At 49.4% G+C, this 27,377-nt stretch overlaps 1 protein-coding gene and 1 pseudogene across 1 annotated transcript; both read right to left on the bottom strand.

Annotated features, from left to right (window-relative positions):
* Positions 1-15,196: 15,196 nt before the first annotated feature.
* Positions 15,197-19,298, bottom strand: LOC117836331 (cyclin-SDS-like). Its single transcript, XM_034715732.2, has 7 exons — positions 18,501-19,298; positions 18,210-18,380; positions 17,052-17,218; positions 16,197-16,325; positions 15,939-16,119; positions 15,687-15,731; positions 15,197-15,544 (listed from the first exon to the last, which is right to left on the bottom strand). Exons 1-7 carry the CDS (start codon positions 19,149-19,151, stop codon positions 15,512-15,514), a joined length of 1,377 nt encoding a protein of 458 aa, XP_034571623.1. The 5' UTR covers positions 19,152-19,298; the 3' UTR covers positions 15,197-15,511.
* A 614-nt stretch (positions 19,299-19,912) lies between these two features.
* LOC117836330 (uncharacterized) lies at positions 19,913-21,861 on the bottom strand (annotated as a pseudogene).
* Positions 21,862-27,377: the final 5,516 nt, after the last annotated feature.

Below are 27,377 nucleotides of genomic sequence, written 5' to 3'. Positions count from 1 at the left end.
TCACGTGCCATATCTAGAGGCAAAGATTTTTGCATCCTGAATCTAGCCAGGCAATTCCTCAAACATGCCGTAGGCAACTAAAAACACATACACGTCATCGGTCATGAAGGACGGCAGAATAGCCTAGCATAGCATGCGAAGGTAAGGTCGTACCCGTGGGAGACATCTGTTGTAGAGTACTGCCCCACGTTCAGCATCGTGGCCACTACTCGACCTTGGTGAATGGTGAAGCATGCAGCTGTATCTCGAGCAGGACTTCGCACGCGATGGCTGCCAAATCATCAATGCATGACACCGCAGCTAGAGCTCGGGTCCACCGTTGAGCCGATCTGTACCGCGCCGCACTTGCCAGACGGACCCACACGCGCGCCGGCAATCATACCCGCACCTACTGCAAGGCTCCATCGAGGCATCGATCAATGCTAGGGACCTCGGATTAAAACTCAAAAATGACGAAGGGCGAAAAAGAGTATGTGCGTCTCGCTAGTTGGGGAACATCTGAGCCAACAAGAAGGTCGGGAATGGGTCTTGGACCGTCCCTAGTGCAAAGTATGGGACATTGGACAGGGAGGTAAAAGGAGGGCTATAGTGGTTTTTAAGATAAAAAAAGTAGGAGACTCAGGCCCGATATTTGGTGATCTTTTTTAATTTTATAAAAAATATACATGGTTTATACTACACATACAAATTATTGTGGCAAAAATAATATATATTTAACTGAATATTCTGCGAATTGAAGTGGTCTCACCCCTAATGATGCAAAACCTGCGCAAAATATGAAACGACCAATCGAAAAACGAGCCACGGTCGCTGCAAGGCTCCATCAGTCAACAAGTCACCGAATAATGCATAGCGACCCAGGCGAAAACAACGAAAAACAAACAAACAAAGAGACAAAACATAAAAGGAGCTCCTAAAATTTCTGTCACATCGAATGTTTAGATACTAATTAGGAGTATTAAATGTAGACTAATTACAAAACTTATTGTACAGATGGAGGTTAATTTGCGAGACGAATATATTAAGCCTAATTAGTCCATGATTTGATAATGTGATGCTACAGTAAACATGTGCTAATTAGCCTAATGATTTGAATTAACCTCCATATATGTAATTAGTTTTATAATTAGTTCATGTTCAGTCCTCCTAATTACCATCCGAATGTTCGATGTGCCATGAATTTTAGTCCGAACTAAAGATCCAAACACCCCAAAAGATAAAGCTATAATAACCTGGGCCGAGGAAACATATTAAATGGGCCAAAAAATAAAAAATAAAAAATATGGACAGGATATAATTAATATTATCCGGACAAAAATTGGAAGAATGGACTAAATAAAATGACTCTTTGACAGATAATAAAACAAAGTATTTAAAAAATATCCAAAAGATGAGTCAATTTAAATTTAAATGAAAAATGTTATACAACACATCCTAAAATGCAACTAAAATTAAAAAACGACCAGGAAATAATACAAATACAAATATTAACATTAAAAATAAAAACTAGCTACCCGCGCTATTTGATCGGGCCACCTATAGTTAGCGCGTACCAGGAACTAACAATCATCCTCTTCCGTAGTCGCGCGAACCAGAATTAGGCCGCTCCCGCACCGACCGGCCAGGGCGGCTGCGCCCCGCCGCCGATGCCCTCCGTTTCTTTCCTTCTTACCGGATCCCGTCCGGTACGGTCCATTCCAGGCGGCAGTCACGAGCCGTATCCGCGCAGCGCAGCCACGCCCTCCGCAGGTGAGCGAGGCGCCGAGGCCCCAGCGGTGAGCGCACCGGGCTCCATCCATAAACATAAACAAAGAGGACGGGATCGTGGGGAGAAAACGTGGGGAGGAGGACGAGGTCGAGGCGGAGCGAAGGCCGAAGGCGTATGGTGAAACTGGCAGCAGGAAGACGGGAAGAACTTTCTAACGCCACGCACGTCGGGATGGGGACGCGGCGGGGTCGGGGGCTCGGGCCCCGCGCGGCGCCTAGTGGCTCCGGCGACAGCGACGCGCGGGCGCCGGGCGGGTGAGTCACCGGCACCGAGTCGCGCGGTTTCGTCTGGATCTGGCGAGGGACGCGCGCTTCTTCGTTCCCATCCGTCGCGTGCTCGCGTGGCGCTGTGCCGTCACGGCGTCACTCTCACCCACACAGCCCGGCGCTCTGTTCTCTTTTTTGCACTCCGGTTGCTTTGCTGCCACAGGGGCACTGTGCAAGTTGGGGGGCTTGAAATGGACGCCTCGGCAGATCTTTTTGTTCGTTAGAGATCCGATCGAATTGGAATATGCACAGATGCGGGTAAGACGAGCATAGCTGTTTGCGGGAGTGAGAATGATCTGGATTAGTGCCCTTTTTGTGAAGGGGAATTTTCTGTAAGCCATGAAAAGGTTTCTCGCTCTGTCATTTAGCACTTCCGAGAAAACTTTCTGAACTCTTTATTTTGGTATCCTGGATAACTGAACTTTTTTTTTTCCAAATTGCAAAACGGGATTTAGCTCATGCGTCGCAGCGAAGATAGTGATGCCTGATCGGGTTTCATAGTTTTCTATCCTTTATGCAGCATAGATCTTCAAGGATCAGCTTTTTTGTTAGACTTAAACGACCAGGTGAGGCTTTCCCAAGATCTTCTAACTAAACTTTCTCCCTAAATAATATACAAAATGCTAATTAGAATATTTTATGTCCGCATGGATTCTGAAGTATTGTATTGTCCAACACCACCCTACAAAGCAATCTTCTCCGTCTACATTTCCTTTTCTCTAAAGACTCTAACCACTGTCATTGTCATCTCCCATTTCCCATTGCCAGCGGTAACCATAAACAAAAAAAAAAAACCCATGACGCACGCCTTGTTCGTGATAAGATACACGTCCCCGTCCGTGCCGGTTGTATTTTAGGCGCCAGCCGTCACGTCACTTGTCCCCGTCCGGCTCGGCCTCTTGCCAAGCAACCGGACATGGAACCTGAGCCCGGACCCGGAGGCCAGGTGAGGTGACGCTGCCACCACGTGATGGAATGGAATGGAATTCGGCCGCACGGGACAACGGAGCCACGGAGGCGGGTGGAGCGCGGATCCTTCCCCCGCTTCTCAATTTCCGCAACTGCCAGTTCCTGCCGCCTTCCGCTCCGCCGGCGGCGCGGCGGCCTCCCCCTTCCTCGTGCGCGCGCCCACCTCGCTGCAATCCTGTGCGCTAGCCGCCTGGTGCTTCAGTGCTCACTAGTCACTGGTCACTGCTCACTGCTCAGTGCCAGTGGTCACTGCTATGTTGGTTTGGTGGTGCACGTCAGACGGCATTAGTGACACCAAAAATTGTTTGCATCGTGTCGTTTTGAGTTTAATGTGTGGTACGGTGCTAAGTGCCTGCTACACATACCCAACTTTTTGCAACGCGAACTTTTCAATTGCATGTTTCGAACATGGTGCTCGTCAGGCCAGGCCACCAGGGCCTAAAGATATGTGTTGCTGACGTGCTGTGCATTTCATATTCTCCATTGGTATTAGTTTTCTGAGCATCTGAAGCGAACAAATTGGCGGGGTGCAGTGTTAGCTGAGCTACTGTCCTTAACATTGTGCCGTTAGATTTGGGGTGTATTAGTTATTAATTTTGGAGGTCACTTGAACTAGCAGCCGAGGCTTGTAAAGGGGATCCAACCATATAAAATGTGCGTTCTGTTTGTTTATGGGGGTTAGGTACATGATTACGATACTCGCAAAACCCATAATTAAACGACGTAGCAAAATGGAGTCTGCATTTGTCAGGTTGCGGAGTTCGTACTCGAAGAATCTGGCCCGTTTCGCTGGACGCAGCACGCTCGACTTTGCTTTAGTCCGCCGCCAGCAAAATATGGAGGACAAGGGAATTAATTAAGTCCTGCGTGCACGAAGCTCTCTACGTATCTAGCTACATTCTTCTGTTATCCGCTGTCCATGTGTAATCATAACCGTTTTTTAAGTGACCCATAATCTTTTTTTAAAAAAAAACTCGTATACTAGTATACTTGTAATACGATCCTGGTTTGCCTTTGTTGCCGCTCCAAAACTCAACAATCGATTTCTTTGCAGTTGCAAGCTCCTACCCTAATTATTACTACTACCTCCTTCATCACCGGCGGCACTACCGGCCGCAGAACGGCCGCCTTCATCAGCGGCGGAACTGCACACCACGGCAACAAGCGACGTCCAGGCGACAACGGCGGATCCAGAGCCGCAGCCACCTGCGGCCCAACAACCTGAAGCAGTTGTGACTGCTGCCTCACCGGCTGCAGCGCCACCACCGGCCAAGGGGCCGACGGTGGCGGATCTCTTCACTACGCCGGCACCTGGACTCGCTTCTGAACAACCAGTGCGTCGCCAGTACAAGCGCAGAACGTTCGACATGTCCAAGGTGAGAAGGAGTGCAAGACTGTCCAAGCAGCCAGCCATGCCTGCAGTCGAGCGAGCCCAGCGCAAGCTCGGAATGAGCTGGTGCCGATACAAGAGATCCTGCAAGACTACATCAACATGTACGACGGAGCGCTGCCGGAACACATCATAGCAGCCATGATAGCACTCTTCGGACTGGAGGACGACGACGCGGAGCAGCTGAATGGAGCCCTACTCCATCAAGCTGGTGAGGCTGTCACGGAGCTTCTGCCGGAGGAGGGGAGCCTCAACAACTGAGGCTCGGCTGCGGCTCTACCTGCGACACCAAACTTTTATCATGTATCCTAAGCACTGCTGTAATCGTCACCGACTGCCTCGTCTTCGTCCTGCTAGTTGCGACCTTCGGGCAAGACAAGAGACCTACCATGCCGGCTATGTTCTCCGACCGATCTGCGACTTAAACTCCACCACTACTCGCTGTCGCCCTGCTGGCTGCAACCTTCGGGCACTAAAACAAACTGCACTACGCCCTGCTGGTTTCGACCTTCGGGCAGTATTCAAGACAATGCTGAAACGCCTACTCTTTGCTAAAAAACTGTTGTAAGTAGAAAATGACTTGGGAGAGAGATGGAGATGAACGGTAATGATGCTTGTATTCTTAATCATTCATAGTACATATTTATAGGGTAATTACAGGAGGTTTAGGAGATAAACTCCTAGGAAGACGGTAGTGGGCAGTTCCACCTCCTTCACGTACGTGAACGTGCGCATGTCTGCACGACCATACGTGTACGCGCGCGGGAGATTTCCCGCTCACTCGCTTGGACGAGGTCAAAGCGAATCCTATTTGCAACAAAAACGACGCTTTTCAAAAAACCACTATGGCCGACACGGCAGCAAGAGCAAACAACCGATCTAAGAGGTAACTACAATATTTTGTGCTGGAACGTACGTAGCCTAAATGCGACGGCCAGATGCCTAACGGTTCGTGAAACGATCGCGGCCAACACGTGCCACATAGCGTGCATCCAGCCATCCAGGAAACCAAGCAACATGTAATCATCCTGCGGGGTATAGGCTATACAACTTCGCCTACAAACCAGCTCAAGGCACTAAAGGCGGCATCCTGGTTATATGGAGACAATGTTGTTAATCTACAAGATATACAAATTGGGCGATTTTCGCTATCGGCAATGGTGACAGTCCGACACTACACCTCCTCCTCCAACCTCACTATGGTGTACAGCCCATCACGCAGAGGGGAGAAAGAAGAGTTCCTGCAACGCTTATGGCATCTAAAACCGGCCCCTGACACAAAGTGGTTAATATTGGACGACTTCAACCTAATCTACCGAGCGTGAGACAAGACAGCAACCTTAATGCGCGTCTCATGAGACGATTCAGAGCAACCTTGAATTTTTGCAAGCTCAAAGAAATCCACCTGCAAAATAGAAAATTCACCTGAAGTAATGATCGACGCATACCAACACTTGCCTGCCTGGACAGAATCTTCTGGAACCAGAGCTGGGATTTAGCCTTCGACACCCACGTTCTACATGCCTTATCCTCATCGTACTCAGACCATTGCCCGTTCTGCTCTCCAACCAAGCTGGGCCGCGACGGCTGGCACCTTTTAAATTTGGGAACTTCTGGGTTAAGTTACCACATTTCCAAGAAGTTGTCAAAACGGCTTGGGAGGCGCCAACGACACACACAGAACCCTTCCATCGACTGGGCCACAAGTTGCACGCAACGGCAAAGGCACTACGCTCCTGGAGCCAATCTCTCCTCTCGAACGCAAAGCTGAAGCTGCTTATGGCTCAGGATGTAATCCTAAGACTGGACATAACGCAACAATCGAGAATGCTCTCTGAACAAGAATTCACGCTCTGAGCAAAACTTAAAAGGAGAGTCCTAGGATGGGCAGTAATTGAGAAAGCGTGGAAAATTAAAACTCCAGGATCAACTACCTACGAGAAGGTGATGCCAACACAAAATTCTTCCACCACAAAGTCAACGCACGCAGGAGGAAAAACTACATTCACAGGCTACACAAAGCAAGTGGATGGGCCACCTCCCACGAAGAGAAACTACAGGTCATCCGGACCACTTCAACGACGTCATGAGCAGCCCTCGACTTATCGGGTCTTGACGAACACTTCACCGAGGAAGAGACTATACGAGCCATCTCGCAAATGCCATCAGACAAAGCCCCAGGCCAGATGGCTTCACGTGCATTTTCTTTAAACAATGCTGGTTAATAATCAAAGGAGATGTCATGGCCGCAATTAACTCCTTCCACAGCATTAGATGCGCGGACCTCAACCTGCTCAACTCGGCCAACATTGTCCTACTGGAGAAGAAAGAAGGGGCGGAATGCATTTCGAAGTTTTGACCTATTAGCCTAATACATGCAATCCCGAAAATCATCACCAAACTACTCGCCCTGTGCCTAGCACCTCACATGAACGACCTCATCGCGCCATGCCAAAGCGCATTTATCAAAGGAAGGAGTATACACGACAATTTCATGTACGAGCGCAACATCGCCCAATGCTTTCGTAGGAAGCGAACCCCAGCGTTGCTTGTGAAACTAGAAATCTCCAAAGCCTTCGATTCCGTAAGATGGGCTTATTTGCTGACCTTGCTACAACGACAAGGCTTCCCGCCCCGCCGTGTTGGTGGAACTAGATCAGTGCCATTCTTGCCATGTCTACATCATGAATCCTCCTCAATGGAATCCCCTCCAACCCGATAGAGCACGGCCGCAGCCTACGACAAGGAGACCCTCTATCCCCCATGCTTTTCATCCTTGCAATCGACCCCCTGCACAAGTTGCTAGCAAAGGCAACAGGTATGGGGCTCCTCAACAAACTGGGAGGCAGAGTTGCATGTTTTCAGGCATCTATGTATGCGGACGCGGCGATTTTCCTAAAGCCAGCGATCACAAACGTACACATTTGGGGAAGTCACAGGCCTACGAACGAACATTCAAAAAAACAAGCGTGGCAGCAATCAGTTGCAACCACATCAACCTCAACAATATATTAGCTGACCTGCCTTATCTCACGGACTGGTTTCGAATGAAATACCTTAGCCTTCCACTTGCAATCCGACACCTTAAGAAGATTTGACTTCCAACCCCTCTACGACAAGGCTACAGGGAAATTGTCAAATTGGCAAGGGCAGAACCTCACCATGCCGGGCCGTATGAGACTAACGAAATTGGATCTGACATCTCAGCCGGTCTAGTTATTAATGGCACTCAAGATGACACAGGAAGTGGTTTAGGACATTGACAAAATAAGGAAGGGATTTCTCAAGGTCGGTAGCAGGGCACTAACCCGAGGGAAATTGAATGAGAAGTTGCCTGCCCAAAGAAAATGGCGGACTGGGCATCCTGAACTTAGAAAAGTTTGCAAGAGCTCTAAGGATACGATGGCTGTGGCATGAATGGGCATCGCCGGATAAAGCATGAGCGGGCACAGAAATACCCTGTGACGAGGCAGACCGGTTTCTTTTTGCGACGTGTACCACGATACATGTAGGGATCAGGGAAAAGTGAGCTTTTGGAACTCAGCCTGGATTCAAGGCCGCTGGCCAAAGGACATTGCCCCAAAGATATACAATATCTCGAGGAAAAAGAAGAGGAATGTAGCACACGCTTTACACCTAAATACATGGATCAGAGACCTCAACATCTCTGCTGGAATCACCCTGGGACACATCGATGAATTCATGAAGCTATGGGCTCTAGTGCAAAACACCGAGCTCAACCAGGATGACGAGGACCACATTACTTGGAAACTCACCGCGGATGGAAAATACTCGGCGGCCTTTGCTTACAAAGCATAATTCCTTGGGAGCACCGCTTCTCCGGAAATCAACTCACTTCGGAAAGCCTGGGTGCCACCAAGATGTAAATTCTTTGCATGGCTTATCACTCAGAATAGAATTTGGACAGACACACGCCTTGCTAGGTGGGGATGGACGTATAGATGTCCATGCAGCCCGCAGCCCGATAGCCCAGCACGAAGCCCGGTTTTTTGGCCCGTCCCAAGCCCGGCTCGGCTCGTAACTCCTCGGGCTTGGGCTCGGGCTAGCCCGGCTCGATGGCTCGTGCCGAGCTTGGGCCGGTGCCTTGGCCCAGCACGCGAACGGCCAGCTCGTTACGAACCTATCTATCGAACGGTCACCTGCTGGCCTGGCCCAGCCCAACAACGGTCGGGAGGGGGGACATATATAACCCCCTTCCCCGCGCACGATCGCGCCCCCTCTGCAAAGCCTACCCCCTCATCCCCTCCGCCCACCACCTCCTCGCCTCGACTCCTCCGCTCCTGGCTCCTCGCCTCCTCCCGTCCCGCACCTGCAGTCCCGCTCCGCGCCAGCCACCGCCACCACCCGTCGCTCTCTCTCTGCCTCTCTCGGCTTCGGCTGGATCCACCGGCGCCGCCCACCGCTCTTGTTCTCCTGATCTAGATCTAGATCCTCCTGATCCTCTTCTAGTTCTCCTGATCTTGCTCCCGTTGTCCTCTCCAGCTCTGGGTTGCGGCGTCGCTGGTAAGTTGTAGATGCTCCTGATCCTCCTGATCGTCTTCTTGTTCTCCTGATCCTCTTCTTGTAGCTATCCGTCAACCGTCGGGTGGCGGGTGCTGCGCGCCGTTGAGGAGGGACAGAGCGATTGTGGTGTCACGACCGTTGACCTTCGTCGTGTCGTGACCGTTGGCCTTTGTCTTCTCGCAGATCCTCTAGGCATCTCATTGTCCCGTCATCTTCTCCTGCTCCGGGCTCCGGCGTCGCAGGTACCCACTTGTCCTCCTGATCCTCTTCTTGTTCTCCTGATCCTCTTCCTGTTCCTGATCTTGTTCAATTGTTTGCAGGTATCCTTCGGGTGCCGCGCGCCGTTGAGGGATGGAGCGGTTGAGGGACGCCGGAGGGGGCTGCCGCCTGCCACACGAGGTCATCGTGATGGATGAGAACTACAGCATCATCGACGAGCTAAGGGCTTGTGGGCTGCTAGGTAAACCACTGTTCCGGATCCTCTTCTTGTTCTCCTGATCTTGCTTTGATCCTGACCCTCTTCTTGTTCCTGATCTTGTTCTTCTTGTTCTCGTAGGCGACGATGAGGACGACGTGGCTGCCAGAGCCATGGCACTCTTTGGTAACTCCGCTGCTCCTGTCAATGTGGATGCTGCCGGTGCCGGAGGTTCTGCCCCGTCTTCTACGCCGACTACCTCAACGGGCACCAGTGTTCGCAAGGGAAAGCGGTGATCTGCTGCATGGAACAACTTTGAGGAGTTGTTCCAGGAAGGCGCCAACGGGAAGCAGGTGAGGTACGCTGCTAAGTGCCATCATTGTTCTCACATTCTTACGGGCCAATCTTGTGCTGGTACTGGCCATTTGCTCTAGCACCAGAAGATGTGCTTGGCTAAACAAAACCATCCTTCTCTTGTTCAGTCACAACTTCAATTCAATTTTGATGGCTCAATTAGTAATTGGGAATACAAGCCTGATCTTGCTCATAAGGAATTGCTCCGTTTGATTTCTAGACTTGATCTACCCCTAGGCTTTGGTGAGATAGAGGCATTTGAGGAGTACATCCAGCGTGCTCATAACCCTCGTTTTGCTAAAGTTTCTAGGTAGACCACTTCTAGAGATCTTACCAAGTACTTTGCCGAGCGTCGTGTTTCTCTGGTTGAAACTTTGAAGTTTTCTGTTTCTTCTGTCTATCTTACTTCTGATATTTGGTCTGGCAATGCTAAGGAAGACTACCTTAGTGTTGTTGCATATTTTGTTTTTGTTGATTGGGAATTAGAGAAGAGAGCCATTGCTCTTCGGTTGATTGATTGCTCACATTCTGGTGTTAACATTGCTGAACATATTGAACAAGTAGTTTCTGAATTTGGTTTAGAGGATAAGATTTTCTCTATCACACTTGATAATGCTTCATCTAATACTTTTGTCATGGCCACACTCATTCCCAAATTTATTGGTTATCTTGGTCCAGATCCTGAACCTCTTGATTCTGATTCTGATAAAGCACTTGCTGGTCTTTTGCATCAACGTTGTGCATATCATATTATCAATCTCATAGTCAAGTATGGTTTGAAGAGGATCAAGTCTTATCTTGAGGCTTTTAGGACTGCAATATCTTTTTTGAACTCTTCTAACCAATGCCTTGCAGCTTTCCATAACTTCTGCATTGTCAAGGGGGTACGCCCTCGTAAGTTTGGTTTAGATATGGATGTGAGATGGAATTCTACATATCTCATGCTCAAACATCTACTACCATATAAGATTGTCTTTTTTATCTTTATTTTTGCTCATTATGGTTTGCACAATGGCCAGCCGCTACTGACTGAAAGCCATTGGGTAATTGCTGAGAAAATTTTGTTGTTCCTTGAAATGTTTTATGATTCCACTGGTGCTTTATCTGGTGTTTACTATCCAACAAGTCCTTTGATGTTGCATCATATTATTAAGATTTCTGGTCATTTGCATGGCCAAGAGACTGATCCACTGCTTAGAAATATTGTTGTTCCCATGAAGCTCAAGTTTCTCAAGTATTGACAGAACATTCCTTTGTTGTATTCTTTTGCATTCATTTTGGATCCTAAAGCCAAGATGAGAGGTTTTCCTAATAGTTTTCAGCTTCTTTCTCAGACTATTGGTTCTGATTAATCTTCTTATTTCATTGAGGTAAGAACTGAATTATATAAGTTGTTTAACAAGTATGAAAACAAGTTTGGTGCGGTTAGGATGCACAGGCCCTCTGAAACTACAACTGCTATTGGTAAGAAAAGAACTGCATGGGGTAAGATCTTTGGTGCTCCATGTGGTTCAAGTGGTTCTCCTATTCTTTCATCTACACCTCCTATATCTCCTACTTCTGAGTTGTCATCCTACTTGGACAGTGACACTATTACTTGCTATGAGGATGACTTCAACATACTTAGTTGGTGGAATGAACACAAGCTATCATATCCTATTCTATCCATACTAGTTAAAGATGTGATGTCTGTTCCAGTTTTCACTGTTTCTTTGGAATCTTGTTTTAGTCTTACTGACAAGGTGATCGAGGAGCGGCGCTGGCGGTTGTTGCCGGCGACAGTGGAGATGCTGACCTGCCTCAAGGATTAGGAGTTGGGAGATGCAAGGGCACAACATGATGTTAAGAAGGAGATCAATGAACTGGAGGAAACATACAGAAGCTCCTACCCAGACCAAGATGAAGGCCAAGCTAGTCAGTAATTCAATTCCTAACTGCTCTTCAACTTCAATTACTAAACACTTTGTTTAATTGCTAACACTTTTCCTTCTTGCACCTCTAGGCCTGCCCCAGGAGCAAGCTGAAGGCTGAAGTTGAAACCTGTTCTGTTGGACTGTTGCCTGACTACCTATTGGTGTTCTAGTTCTATGCTTCTATGTCTGTCTGTCTGTGTAATGTTGAATTCAACTTGAACATTAAACTTGAGCTGGCTATACTCGTTTTCCCTTCCTAAGGTTTCCTCACAAGGGTGAGTTTTTACCTAGAAAGGTTTTTAATGAGGCAGTCAACACTTGATCACATAGATCAAGTATTAACAGCTCTATCTATATTTATTATGAATTTGTGTGTGATCTGTGATGAATGTGTGAACTGTGATGAATGTGTGATCTGTGATGAACTTGAAAATTTGAATGTTTGATGAACTTCAAATCTAAGATTATGAATCACTGTTTCATTTTGACTTGGTGAAGTGTTTTTTCTCTTGACGAGCTGCGGGTCGGCACGGCACGTCAAAATGGTCAGGCTCTTCGGGCCGGCCCAGCACAAAAAAGGCCTTACGGGCCCATGCTTGGGTCGCCGGTGAGGCCCGTGGGCTGGCATGGCACGGCATGACAGAGTTGTCGTGACGGCCATGCTCAGCACGAAAAATAACGGGCCATGCTGGGCCCATGCCGGATCGGGCCGGGCAGCTCGAATGGACATCTCAAGATGGATGCACAACCTATCGTGCACACTTTACCGACAAACCATGGAGACCAGTCGACATCTCCTAGCTGAATGTCAATACAGCCAAAGGATCTGGAGCATGGTGGCCACATGCGTCGGACAACCAGACCTTAAACCAGACAATTGGCATCACGCCGATAGCTCTCTTGCTCAGTGGTCGCAACTCACTAACGGATCAAGGATGCCGTGTAAGGCAATAAGAAGTCTCGTACTGCTAGTTATCTAAGAAATATGGAAAGAGAGGAACTCAAGGGTATTCCGAAAGGTGGAGACGCCGGCATTCTCTTTGGTTGCGAAGATACGAGCAGAGGCAGATGCGTGGATCAAAGCGGGTGCAAAGGACCTAGCGGCATTGTTGTTGTACAGTGAATGATTGTTTTTCCCTCCATTTTTTTTAACTTTACCGGCTAGCCGGTTTGCAATGAAATAGGCACTGTCTCGTACCCGTTCAAAAAAATTACTACTACCTCATGAGAACTCAAATATGTCATGCCGTTTAAAAAAAACAAAAAAACAGAGAACTCAGACATGTCATGTAATGATGTAAACAGTGACATGCCACTAGTGTTTATGGGGGCAACTTTGTTGATGCTATGGGTGACAATGAAATTTACGCTATGTGGCACGCGCGCGAGAGAGAGATTTCCTTTTCCTTTCGGTCATATCCAAATTTAAATCGCAATCGCTCTATCGGCAGAGGATGTTGTCACAACGGTGGGTGCCAGCTTAATTACGAGTCATATTCGCCCTGTTGCTATTGAAATGACCAGAGGCTGCCGACTACACTGTTTTTTCCTTTTTGAAATAATTGCCGACTACACTGTGGAAGTTTAACATTAGCTGTGAAACAGTCAGATTATCAAGTACCAGTGGAATGCCAACGCTGGCACACGGGAGCTCAGGTTGAGCATGCGAGGAGGACATTAACGATACATCCACACCGACACAAGTACCAATTTTTATCCCATTACTCGCGCTCGTGCTCGTCAACTCAACCATCAGGTGAGTACACTCTTGAGTTCATGTCCATCATATTTAGACCATGGAGACACGTGCACTCTTATTTTGCTTAGAAATTAGGGAGAAGACCGAAACGTAAAATGATTCGCGCGGGTTGGATCCGGACTGCAAAACAACATCAACTTGTGATGGTCACCACGGTCGCATACGGACTCGGATTGGGGCGTTCAAATACTTCGTGGAATCCTTATGAAGTCTATTTTCATATGGATCTAGATTCATATCCATACCTATTCTGAAGCGGCCGCAATGATCAAATTACTACCGAGAGATTTTTCTATCCAAGGTGCTGCGTCGCCTTATTTTGTCTTATTTTGATCCAATGGATTGTGTATCAAGTTGGATCCATTAGGAATGCGTCTAGGGTTGGAGCATGACCCCAACACCCTTGTGGTCATCCTCCCACGTTCTTATACCCCTTAGCTGCCACCAGGAACGGGTTTTGTTTAGATTAAATTTAGCTTTTGCTACTTTCTTGTAAGCGCGTGTGCTGATCAGTCGCCCATCTTCTTGTCTTCGAAACCCAACCATATTGGAGATTGAGTTTGAAACCTTCATTTACATCTAGTAATTCAATACTTGTTCTACTTGTTCTTACTAGTTCTTCGATTGCTTGCAGGACGAGTGCCCTAGTGGCCGGGGTGTCGCGCTCCATAAGATCGCGGTAGCCCTTGGAGGTGGTGTATCTGTTGCTAAGCCGCAGAGTCCTTAAAAGGCTGTAATCGAGCTGTGAACGTCGTCTCCATCCACCAATCGAGTTATCCCCTCCCCTCTTATCGAAAGATCGGGATTCAAACCAACACGTTCACATCAGCGTGCAGTAGTGCTTTTTCCTCCCTCGTGGCGTCCGATTGAGCAGTCTGAGCTCCTTATACACACTGACCTCACGCGGTCACACCATGCCTCTCATTGACACGGTACTAAGTGTGCTATGGTGTGTGCACAGCACACGCATCAACTGCAGTGAACTACAGTAGAAGTCGTGACAGGGCACAAGTGCAGTGAAGCACAGTCATCCATCCATCGACCACCGTCTGCTTTCCCTATTTTTTCCCCGACGTGACGACAACCAAGCCTACCCAATCTACGCAGCACAGGAAGGCAGACTACTTCCCCAAAATCGCAAGTGGGGTGAAAGGGGAGACGCACGCTAACGCCTTCGGTCACTTTTGGAGCATCCAACCCCAACTATCCCGGGCACATGCATGAATGCACAACTTGATGGAATGATGGCTGAAATTGAAAATGGCACGCCTCCGGCCTCCCTTTCGTTTTCCTCATTTAAGGCGTGCAAGATAGGAGCTCCCTCGACCCCCAACCGGCCAGCCCTAGCCTTAGCCTTCAAAGCGGGGCCGCAGCCGGGTCCCCACACGTGAGAAAGCGAAACCGATCGCTTCCTTCCTTCCAGCCAAGCTATCCGACTCGGCTTGAGATTTTCCCCGGATGGCAACCCGGTCCGGTACCACTTGATGACTTGGGGAAAGATGATGAGAACCGGACTGATTCGTTGTGTGGTGTGGATCCGAGTGTGCAGGCTTGGTGTTGTGATCCGAATGTGCGGGATATGCAGTTAACTGAAACTTTATTCGTTGCGATCTCCAGTCTAGCAGACAAGCTGACAGATCTGAGGGATAGCGGAGCATCTTAACAGGATCACAAGATCACGCCCCGATCCACACGCAGGGAACAAATTTCAGTCGTACATCAGGTATCAACAAGAAGTTTTTTAAAGAAATTATCAAGACACCGTTTAAACAAATATATCGGTTGAATAGGAGTATAACAGAGCCCAGCCCTTAGTTGTCCCTAAGACAGCGAAGAAATGATGTAAAGATAATAGACAGCCCAATAGGGCACTCAGTAGTCCCTAAAGGCCGACAGCTCAATACCAAACTCTCGATCCTTGCCTTGCTCCTAGCCAGAAAGTCGTATAATCACAGGCTACGTTTTATGCTGCCTTGGCTTATCTTATATCTACCTTACAGGGAAAACTAATGGCATGTACAGAATAATCTGTTAATGCTAAGATTCACGTATGGCCTACACATCCTCATGTCTATCTGACCGCTTGAACTGTGCTGTGTAACTGGGAATCGGCAAAACTGTGGATCAATTTCGTCACCTGGGAGTCACGGGTATCACGAAGCGTAGTTGATCAGCCACTCTAGGCTCTGCATGAAAGAAGATTGCACGGGGTAATGAATGTTAGATGGTGATAAAAGTAGATTTCTGCCTATTGCTGGAACTGTAAGAGCATGGTTCATGGTGATTTGTGCCCAGTAACTTATAAAAAATCAGAGGAGAAAAATGTACCATTAGGCATTCAGGCAGATCGTCATCCTGCGTTCTCATGTGAGTCTACATACATGCAAAGAGCTACTCGTTAGGCATTTCCAGTCTAGCTAGAATCAGAACATGTAAAATTGGAGTTGGTGCATGTTTAGAAGCTGACTGACAGGAGATTCTGAAAGTTACAGTTCATATTTTGCTTATGTTTATCGAGTTCTAAACAATAGCAAGTGTAATGACAATTTATAGCTAGAAATGGAGGACCGAGGTGTTCACCTCCATGACTAAATGGCATGAGGACTCCTTGTCTGTGGCAAGGCAAGCAAGGGCTACCACAGCGGCTGCCACAGTTGAGGGCCAGAAGGAGAGCTGCTTATGGTTGAGAAGTGAGAGCAAGGACAGGTATTTTGCCAGGTCCGCTACCCTGTCATCTGCCTTTGCAGCCTTCAGATAGAACCTGCGAAATTTGAACAGAATGGTGTTAACCTGTCCTTATGCTCAGCTGATACAGATAAGACAGGAAGTTTGTGGTACCAGAGGAAATGGTGAGTTGTTGTGACGAAACACTTGAAGTTCAGGACCTCCTGAACCAGCCACTCCATGGCAACAACCTCACTCCGGCTGTAAGTATTGATCCCAACTTTGAAGGTCTTTTGAAGGACGCTGAAAGGAATCAAGCAATGAGATAATGTTGCACATCAAGCTTAGCACAAATAAATAATCGAAAACAAGTTATGATCAGGAGACAAAACTCATAGATACACTTCAGTGCAATTTCAGCTAAAGATACGTCTAGTTGTCTTGCAATGCAAAGTGCAGCGATGCGTGTCACATATCAAAATATATGATTCAATCAACCAAAAATGGCAACCAGCATCGTCAATTCTTTTACTATCACTAACACGTAACAGCAGCACAGTCCAATCAGGAAACTAAGGAACTTCTGAAATGATCACCCTGTGAACACTTCTAAATGCAAGCTGCACAGAGTGCTAGTATCAAAAGGGACAAATGACAGATGAGAATGTGAAAACCACCGTCAAATGCTAATATGATTCAGATTCATAACATGATTAAACAGTGAAATAGCTCTTCTGAACCGAACCATCTCATTGCCTCCTAAAGCTTTTCAAACACCCAAGGCGTATTTCAGCGAGGTAGGGATGCAACTGGGAAAAGAAACATAGTTATGACCTTGCAGCATATATTCTATCATCTGAGGGACTATGCAGGATCAATGCATGATTAAAAGAAGGAGCTAATTTGGTGTGACTTAAGTCAGTAGTTATACTGAAACAAAGCATGGAACGGAACTAGTGATCTAGTTAGGATTCACCAAATATGCAGAACAGAATCTCTTACAGCAGACATAACAAGGGAGAACATTACCAATTGTACGGTTGGTTCTCTTCTATGCGGGTGGCCAGGGTGATGCAGGCAATGCCCAGCAACTGCAGATTTCTCAGACTCTTCATGTATCCTTGTGTCAAGAAGCGGTCCATCAGTCCAATCCCCATGAAAACGGTCACTGGCTGCAGCTTCGTCAGATACGAATGCTGGCATTGCAAGGGAAAGTCATTCTTTGCAACTGAACTCTTTATTTTGGAACAATGAAGGAGCATAAATTGTGCATGCCATGCTTTTGAGTAGTGACACAATTATAGTACAATGCAAGGAAAACATCAATGAAATGCTTAATTCCAAGAAACCTTCTGATAGAAAATGGTGATAACAATATTTTCAGGAGTTATCTGAATCTCATACGAATAGAAAGTGCATCGAAAAGCTTAAATTTGCGGGGATGCATATGCAATAAAGGGCATATTCAGAGTTACAGATAGACACAATAGCATTTAGAGAGCGAAGATTCAGGAATCCTAATTGCTACACTATGTAATCCCAGACATGGAAGCAATATTCCAATGAAATCATGTTTCAGATGTCAAATGGGGACTGCGGAGAAACATTTTATTCAACTGAATCCGCTGTTTCTCTCTTCCTTTTCAAACAGCCCATGTTAGAGATAGCTGATCTGGGACCAGGATGGTTTGGTCCTCAAAATGAGTGACCAAACTGAGCCAGTACAAGCATGACTACTCACTGACAGAAAGCTACACAAGGACACCCCTGAACCTTGATATGTCAATAGCATTGCCATTTTCAAATCCACCCATCAACTAGTGTTAAACTAACAAACTTTCAGATAGCAGATAGTTTCCCCAGTACAAAATACGAAAGGGAATCAGACATGCTGCTTGAGCACAATAATCATTACTAAAAAAAGTATTCACACCAGAGAACAGCTTATGCAATTATGCAGTTGCGGTGCTTGCTGAACACTGGTAAACAAATTCTAGACCATTGAATCTGACAACAAACCACCAAAGGACCTAGAGTTGTATGCCACCAGTACAATGCAGACATTACTGCATAAGCCTGTGTAGCTCCTACCAGGGCAACAAATCTGGTCACATCCGATGCATAACCCGATGTGAACTGTTGATCGCACCGTACGCACACAACAGAGTGAGTGTAGTATACACTGACCTCGATGATCCAGTTCACCATGACGACACGTTGCTCCACGACGAGAGGGCCGTCGCTGCCGGGCATGGAGCCGTACACCTCAGTGTAGTCGCGTGCAACCGCCTCGCGCCGCTCGCGCCGCCGGAACCGCTCGTAGCTCTCCTCGTCGTCCAAGTCCTCAAACCGCCTCCCCTGACACAAGCATTCCCACCACAACAATTACCAATTTACCAGATCAATCGTCGCACTGATCAATGCAGCCAAACCCAATTCCCAACGAATTTGACAGAAATCGCGTGGAAACCCGCTCACCGTCAGGAGATCGAGAGCGGCATTGTTGACGGCGCGCGCTTCGGGGTGCACGCAGGGGATGAACTGCTTGGCGAAGTCGAGGAAGAGGGAGAAGGTTGCGGAGGGCGCGGTAGTGTCGTCGTCGTTGTCGGTCAAGGGGGAGCTGATCAGGGGGCTGAGGGAGTACTCGGCGCAGCTGCAAGGACCGCTGAGCACCTCCTCCTCCTCATCGGGCTCCGACGGGGTCAGCTCCTCGTACGCCGAGGAGTACTCGGTCGCCTCGGCGTCGTCGGCGAGCTGCTCCGGGCAGGCGAGGTCGGACTCGAGCACGGAGCCGAGGCACGACGACTCGGAGGCCTCGACCTCGGCGGGGAGCGCCCTCGCGCCGCCGATCACCACCGAGCACTCGGAGCCGGCCGGGCGCGCCTCGTCCTCGTCCTGGCGGCGAGACCTCTTCTCCGGGCGTTGATACGCGGCGAGAGAGGTGGAGGAGGCGGAGATCACCTCGCTGTAGAAGCAGGAGGAGGCCGAGGTGGACGACTCAGCGGGCCGCTTCCCCGCCGCTGCCGCAGTCGCGGCCTGATCGAGGAGCAGCGGAGCCGCCCCTCTCCGCCGGCGGTAGGGGTTGGAGCGGGGCCTCGTGGGCACCGGCGCGAGCATGGTGGGAGGCATTGCGTGATCCGTGCGTGCGCGTGCCTGCGGGGTGTAGCTCCGACCAGCTGCTGCTGCTGCTGCTGTCTGTGAGGAGGTCACTGAGACTTGGGGAAGGGGAAGGGGAAGGGCAAGGGGAAGGGAAGGAGAGACCAACGATGAATGCCCGGCCCGAAAAGCTCTTCGAATTTAAATCCTGAGCCGTGGTGGACAGGTGAACTTCACTGGTCCCCACCTGCAGCCAGAGTAGATTCACAGCGGGGTGTGCGAGGCCCGGTCCCGGCGTGGCCGCGTGGGATTGCCAGAACAACGGCCGTGTCAGCTTCCGTTGGGAATGTCCGCGGCTGTTGCAGTCTGAGCAAACGCCAGGTTGTCTCAGACTGTCACTGACACGCCGTGATTCACTTTGCTGTGATCAGCTTGGTTCGTGGCAAGAGGTACGTGACTTTTTATCTCAGCAGATGTCAAAGTTCTCCTGAAACGCCAATTTTCTTCAGAGTTTAATGCCTCACTGTCTTCCCGTCAGCAAAATCCCAGCAACAGGTCATATTCCGGTTGCAACTTGCAAGTCAGAATGGTCCTGAACTTGAATACTGCTAGTGAATGCAGCCTCTGCAGTACGGTTTATGTGAAAGCACTCCCACTTGACCGCTGCTTCCAGTCGAACATTTATGTACATGCAACTCTCAGTCTCACTTCAACTAAATGTTCCTGAAAAGCAATGTGGGCAAAATTTATGTGCAGGCTGTGCTTAATAATACAAACAGGTTGCAAGAAATTGATAAAGCAAGCTCTCTTTTCTGTTCCTTCAGAAAAGGGGACAGCAAAAACTGAGAGTAATTCGAAAAAGTTACAACATACCAGAGTAGGTGCTTGAGCACGTATCATGTAAAATAACTTTAGCACCATTGTACAAAACTTCCTAGGGTTGCAAGTTCATAAAACAGATCTAACATGTTTGACTGACAGGCACAGCACTTGCCCAAGCATGTCATCAGCCTGGGAGACAAGGTGATGTACCTGAGAAGTGATCAAAATGGTAGTTTACAAGACGCCAAGCGTCCTCTGGATCTACATGATGTTCTTCAGCAATTTCATTCAAAAGAAGCAAGTAATTCAGCAGCACTTTGTTTGAATTCTGTTCCATGCTGTATCAAGCAACAGTCTAAACGTAGCATCATGACTGCACCAATCCAATTTGTTGAAGCTGTTCTCAGGCAAATTCCCAACAAGACTGTGAAGCACTGTTCTTGGCGTTCTCACGCATGAGGGTTGGGAAGAATGCACATTGCTTACAATGACAATGACAACCCTCCAGCGCACTGTTTCAATCCTAATAAATGAGATGCTAGCTCCTCATCACCATATTGCTTCAGCAACTCCACTAAACGTTCAGTACAAGATGCTTCTACGTGGATGTCCCTCTCCACAACCTTCCTCCCCAATGCTGATGCCTCATGGACATGCCCTTCCTCACACAGACCAAGCAACAGAGTTCCGTACACGTCAGAGTCACACAGCACGCCACTCTCCTCCATCATTCTCAACCAGTGGCAAGCATCCAGCGACCTCTTCCTCACACAGAGCTCCCTCACCATTGAACTGCCAGCAAGCGGGGTCAACTGCACCCCTTTCTTCATCATCCTCTGCGCCAGTCCTTCAGCTTCAGGTGTCATGTCAACCCTCCACAAGCAAATGAGTAAAACATTGTAGCACTGCCCGCTCGACACGCCCCCATCACCGATCACACGCTCGACCACATCATATGCGTCAGCCACCCTCCGCTCTGTGCAAACCCCTTCGACCAGTGTCCGCACAAAAACCTGGTTTGGCATCACCCCTCTCTCTGCCATCCTATCCAGCACGCCAAGCGCCTCCGCCACCCTCCCATTCCCACAGAGGCATTTCACCAAACATGTATAGGTCACCACGTTGGGTGCACAATTTGCATCCAAACCGCTGCTCTCCATCTCCTCGATCAACCTCAGCGCGCCATCCACGTTCCCTAAACTGCACATCCCATCGAGCAATGCGGTGTAAACCACAGCATTGGGCACGCACCCGAACTCCGGCATTTTATCGATCAGCCGGCGGGCGCTCTCAAAGTTCCCAGCGGACGCCTGCTTATGCACCGCGGTCACGATCACCGGCACGGTCGGAGAGGCGCCGGACCCGGCCATGATCTCAAGCACGGCGGAGACATCGGAGGCAGAGCCCGCCGCGCGGAGGGCGTAGTGGAAGAAGGCGGCGTCGGGGACGAGGCCGAAGGACCGCATGTGGCGCAGGGCGGCGAGGGAGGCGGGGAAGAGGCCGGCGTGCGCGGAGATGTTGAGTAGGAGGGCGTAGTGCGGGAGTGGGAGGGGCTGTGCGGAGGAGGAGAGGAGGAGCGGTACGGAGGAGGAGAGGTCGGGGAGAGAGGTGGCGAGTGAGGAGAGAGCATGCGGGGAGGGGAGCGGCGAGGAGGGGGTCAGGCGCCATAGGAGGAAACGAAGGGAGAGAAGCGGGGAGGGGAGCAGCGGGAGGAGGCGGGGCAGCGTGCGGAGAGGGAAGGCGTCGGAGGGGGACGGGAAGGCGCGGGAGAGCGCGTGTGGGAGCGGCGTGGGGGACGTCGACGTCTACGTGAGGACGTCCAGCAGCGCGGCGAGTTTGGGGTGGTCGCGGTGGGGCGGGCAGGTGGAGAGGCGGCGGAGGAGGAGGAGGGGCGACGCGCGTGGTGGCATTTGGTGGTGGTTCGGACGGAGATGGCGGAGAATGGGGGAGCGCGTCTGTGTGGGCTGGCTGCCGGTGGGCGGTGGCTGGCAGGTGGAGGACTGCCTAGGTCGAGAGAGGCCCAAAAGATCGACGACGACGTCGGAGGTCCCACAACAGCCCATGCGCACGTGAATCAGACCCAAATAAGCCCATCAGTCGGGCGAATGAGCCCAGCGGCGTGGGAAGGTTTTCGCGGGATTGCCGTGCATCTTCCGTGAAGCAACGTTCCCACACAGTTGGTTTGATGGACCAGATTCCGGCAGAGGCTAGTTCGTCGGCTATTTTCGGCCCGTTCTGGGCCTGCTAGATGTATATGCTGCACTACTTGAATACTTGATCGAAGATGTATCGACTAAGTGTCTGTTTGGCCGAGCTCTTGACCAGCTTCATGAGCGGCTTATGCTCAAGCTGTACCAAACTGTACCGTTGAAAATAGCTTCAATGCAAAAGACAGGGAGAAGCCATTTTGCATATTCATGGAATACGATTCTCTAGGAGAAAGTTAAAAATAGTGGCTTCTCTTATCTTGTCCACCTCCCCACAGACATGCATTGGGACACTACCCCTCAACTTGGTTAAAATTACAACGAAACTACCACTCCCCCTGCCTGCTAGACGGCGACGAGACCTGCTGCAAAAGAGGTGGGTGGAACAACGTGGGATGGAGGCGCGTCGGCGTGGGCCGGAGCTGGGCGGAACTGCGATAGGCGAATCTAGGCACGACGGCGGGCAAATCGGAGTTGGGATGCCAGTGGGAGCAGACATCGATGGGGTGGAGGAGCGTGGCCGGTGCGGGATGACGAGGTGTCGACGCAGTCGGAGGGTAACAGCACGGGGGAGGCGAGGGGCGACGGCGTTGGGAGGCAAGGGTTCTAGTTGGGGGGGGGTGAGCTTGAGGTGCGACGCAACCCCGTGCAGAACAAGCGAATAAGAAAGAAGAGTGGGAGGGGGGAAAGGAAAAGGACAGAAGAAAAAGAAAAGAGAAGGAAAGAAATAAAAAAGAAGATGAATTAAAAGGGAAAACGGCAAGGGTATTATAGGTATTTAACATCTACTATGCATTCTAAAAAGTTAGAAGAAGCCCTCTGCCAAACGTTATTTTACAAGATGATCCAGAGCTAGAAAAATCTGCTTTTCCAGATAAGCCAGAGCTAGAGCTATTTTTTCACGAGTTTAGAGTCGTGCCAAACGAGCCCCTCGGCCCTAACCAATGCCTTACGGCTCATCCCTTCATTAGCCGAGGAGCCTCCGGCCCTCCCTCAGCATCGGGGTTCCTCCAAATACTGAGCCTTGATCATTCCCCTAACATATTTTTTTATAATTGTGATTAAAATTAAAGAAGTTTGACTTAGGACAAAACTAAGACGACTTGTCTTCAGGAGGACAGCAAGGGGAAGAAGCAAAGGCCCTGGAACTCTCCACTACAGATTTCGGCCCTAAGCAATGGAACTCTCCACTACAGATTTCGAATTTTGATGAGATTTTTAGAAATTTAACGCTGGCAGTGCCACCAACCGAGAAAAAAATAAGTTTTTGGCTCTGCCACTGGGAATAGGCGCATGGCGGCGGCATCTACCTACGTGGCCGTTGAAGGCGCTCTCGCGGACGGCTACCAAAATCGAGGGCTCGAGGCAGAGAGGGAGAATGGCTCTTGGATACTAGTTTATGAGCTCGGCATCAGCCTGCAATGGCGAAGGTGGCGTTGCAGCGCACGGTGGCGGAGGAACACACTGCGATGACGACTGTGTTGTGCAGTGCAGGGGCAGAAACCGTCTGAGCTCGGAACAATGCTCCAGTCCACGAGCAAAGTTGGAAAGCGAAAAAATGGGACAAAGCAAGGATGGAGATCTCACCAAGGTGCTCATCAGCATGGTCAAGAATAACATGGATTCGTGCATGTGACCGCATGATCTATCCGGACTATTTGTCTTGAGATCAATGGTGAGATGAATCATAGGTAAGTGAGAGAATTTTGAGTAGGTAAATAATTCAATGGTTAGATGAACATTATGGGAGAAGAATGAATGGTCGAGATTAGTTATGTGGTCACAAGTACCGACTTTTTTGGTGCAGCTCTCGCAGCTCTAGCTCCTCCTGACACCCACCCGACACGTCACTGTAGAAGCATTGTTCATCGGAGCTGGTATTCTCTCTCCTCCCTCCCCCTCACAGCCGCCGGAGGAGCCGGTGGAGCCACAAATTGTGGCTCCTCCGACTCCGGCTCCTTGGGGCTCCAGACACGCTACAGTGCCCGGTATCAAGTGGAGTCGGAGCCCCAAGGACCCTGGCCAAACTAGCCCTACATGTGGACCGAGTGCTGCACTACTGCTTGAAGCTGCTGGGTAGGGGAATCTCCCAAGCTGTCGAGCGAGGGCCGATCGCCGTTGCAGGAACCAAATCAGCTGGGCTCCAGGTATCGAATCCGCAATCAGCCTGGTGGCAAACTTGGCAAGTGGTGGTGGGTGGGGGGGGATTAACATTGAACTTCCCAGGTAAATTAGGTTAGTACACCATGAATATTAGTCACAACATGATAATGTATACTCGTCAGAAGTAGAGAAGCTGGTGGGAAGAACTGAATGAACGACGGAGAGAACTTGCAGCAGACTACATCAGGGCAAAACGCGGTTGCATGGTCGTGGGATCTCACGGTGGAGCTTGGCTCTGCTGGCTGCACGCGAACAGAAACGGTGGATCCGCTTCACGCCGATGCAGGTGAAGTACCTGTCCGCGCGAACAGAAACGCGTCGTGTAGTAGGCCGGCAGCGCGCTCCTCGCCCTTTGCCAGCCCGACCGTCTGTTCCTGGTGATGGCTGCCTGGCTGGTGATTACGTGATGGAAGAAAACGCAGATGCTGCCGCTCTGGCTTGGGCTTCGCCTTACGTGACCGGTGCCGTGACCTTGAGGCGGGCGTCGGGTGGAGGTGCAGGCGATGCGTGTCAGTGTGTGCGACACCGACGACAGGCGAAGGGCAGGCGGCAGAAGGGAATGATTTGTTTTTCGTTTGGAAAGTGGGAACGTGATCTACGTGATGACGTGAAAATTGCGGAACGGGAGGGGACGTACACAGGTGGGTCTATATTTCTTTTCGCGGTGAAAAAGAAGAGTCAAAAAGGTATAATTATTTGCTAAAGTGCTGTATTTCACTTCACATCTCTTCAAAACTTTTGGTACCCTCGACGTGCCAAGTGGGTCTTATATGAAGGCTATGAGAAAAATTATTTAGATGGAAAATGTTTCCCATCATTTTGAATCTTTATTTAATTAGTTATTATACACCTAGATGCTTTAAATACTGAAGATAAGCGTCACCCCTTCCCCCTGCTCTTTCAGTTTCAATTCACCTATATTAACACAGTGCTCCTCCAGTGTGAATAGTCCGAGCAGCAAAGACTCCAGCTCAAAATCTTTCTCCTCGTCATCCTCCAGTTCATTCAAAGGTAACAAAGTTAAATATTGTTGTCAAATCCGGAAGTTAGGCAACGTTTTTCATAATATTTTTGGTAGAATTGTAGAGTTAATTGTGCGTGTGCTTTCTCAACGTTCCGTATCGTCTAGCATCTTTTACACCACGACTATACACGTGCCGCTAATTTTTTGGTAATAGGTTGTTACTTAGTGGTTTAGTTTCAATGCAACCTCTTTCACGTGCTTTTCAAAGTCTTGGATCGATTTCTCTCCTTAGGGCATGTTTGGATGGTTGTCGTTATTTATCCTTCCAATTTTTTTTAGCGTTCACCGCACAGCTTCCCATTCGTTTGGTATAGTACCAAGGATCGGTGAACCCAAGCTACGAATGTCCTCGCACATTGACTCTTCCACCAATCGTGGGCGAAACACGGGCGCACGTTTCCTCCGAAAAAAATGGTGAGCCGATAGTTGGCGCGGCAAGCTGCGGTGAAATCCAAACATACCCTTAGTTTTTCTGGTGTTTCATGTTTGGGGGAGGGGAATCCCCGGCAGTGCGCCAGTGCGTGCAACTCTGGCCGTCCGTCCGCGTGAAGTGCCACAGCACTGCTGCCATCTGTCGCCGCTGCATCTCAAACCGTCCATAACGCTCCCTGCATTCCCTCCGCGACTCCTCTTCGGCGCGACCGACCGCGAGCGAGGCACTCGCTCCGCAGCTTCCGTCCAGAGGAAACGGTGCAAGCTGCCAGGCCGGAGCGGAAGGAGCCAATGAGGCAGTCGAAGGAAACGGTCGTTTGAGATGGAGCCGGGACAGATGGATGAGGATGGCATCAACTCTCGGGCGATGTGGTGCTTCACGCGGACACGAGTTGCAGCCCGACGGTGTTCACAGTGCTGGCGTATACACCTCGGTGGATCGGAGCGGCGAGAAACGAGGAACGCAGGCAGAGAACAGCGTCGTATGCGGCAACGGCGGGAAAGGGGAGGGGGTGGGGGTGCGTCAGGCGCCATGATCTGGTCCCCCCACGGACACGCCGTCTGTAGGATGCCAAGGCCAACTTGGTCGCCGGCCAGTCCGCTGCCGCCGTTCAAAAGTATAGCAGATTAGCAGTTACCAGTTATCACTGTGATATTTCTACGACTAATGTGCCGGCATATATACGCTTCGAGGCTAATCATACCCGTTAACTCCTGACGACGGACTCGCAGCAAAGACTCCAGCTCAAGATCTTTCTCCTCCTCGTCATCCTTGAGTTCAATCAAAGGTAACATATAGTTAAATCTTATTTCTATAGTTGTTAAATCGGGAAGTTAGGCAACGTTTTTATATAAATTTTGTAGGATTTTAGGGTTCATTGTGCGTGTGCTTTCTCGACGTTTGGGATCTTCTAGCGTCTCTTTACACCGCAGGTATACACATGCCGCCAATTTTTTTTGTAATAGGTTGGTTGAACCTAAAATCGCTAAAGCGATTACTTAGTGGTTTCGTTTCATTGCAACTTCTTTCAAGTGCTTTTGAAAGTTTTGGATCAGTTTCTCTTAACCAACATGCATCCTATTCGAAACTGTTGGGAGAATGTTTGGGTGGTTGCCGTTGCTCGCCCTTCCAATTTTTGGCGTTCGCTACGTGGCCTTCTGTTCGTTCGGTTTAGTGTGAAGGATTGGCAAGTCCAAACTAGGAACGTCCACGCACATCGATTCTTTCGCCAACCGTGAACGAAACATGAGCGCGCATTTCCTCTGCCAAAAAAATTGGCGAGCGGACAAATTGGAGCAGCAAGGTAGGGCAAAATCCAAACGTGCCCTTAGTTTTCTGGTGCCCTTAGTCAGGCGCCATGATCTGGTCCTCACTGACACGCCGTATGTAGGATGCCAAGGCCAACTTGGTTGCCGGCCAGTCCGCTGCCGTTCGAAAGTTTTATTTCCTCCATTTCAAATTATATATCGTTTTATCTTTTCTATGCATCTAGATAATCTAGAAAAGTCAAAACAATCTACAGTTGGAACGGAGGGAGTACCAATTATCACACACTGTGATGCCGCCATATACACGGCTTCGAGGCTAATCATACCCGTTAACTCCTGACG

The sequence above is a fragment of the Setaria viridis genome, chromosome 9, assembly GCF_005286985.2.
Source record: "Setaria viridis chromosome 9, Setaria_viridis_v4.0, whole genome shotgun sequence".
NCBI lineage: Eukaryota > Viridiplantae > Streptophyta > Magnoliopsida > Poales > Poaceae > Setaria > Setaria viridis.
This window is presented reverse-complemented; position numbering and strand designations above follow the sequence as displayed.

What these genes read in the sequence shown, in the direction of transcription:
- LOC117836331 (XM_034715732.2), bottom strand. Translation starts at nt 19,151, where the DNA reads ATGCCTCCCACCATGCTCGCGCCGGTGCCCACGAGGCCCCGCTCCAAC. An exon ending in CCGCTCTCGATCTCCTGACG is followed by an intron (nt 18,381 to 18,500) that starts GTGAGCGGGTTT and finishes TGCTTGTGTCAG; the next exon opens with GGGAGGCGGTTTGAGGACTT. An exon ending in ACAACTCACCATTTCCTCTG is followed by an intron (nt 16,120 to 16,196) that starts GTACCACAAACT and finishes CAAATTTCGCAG; the next exon opens with GTTCTATCTGAAGGCTGCAA.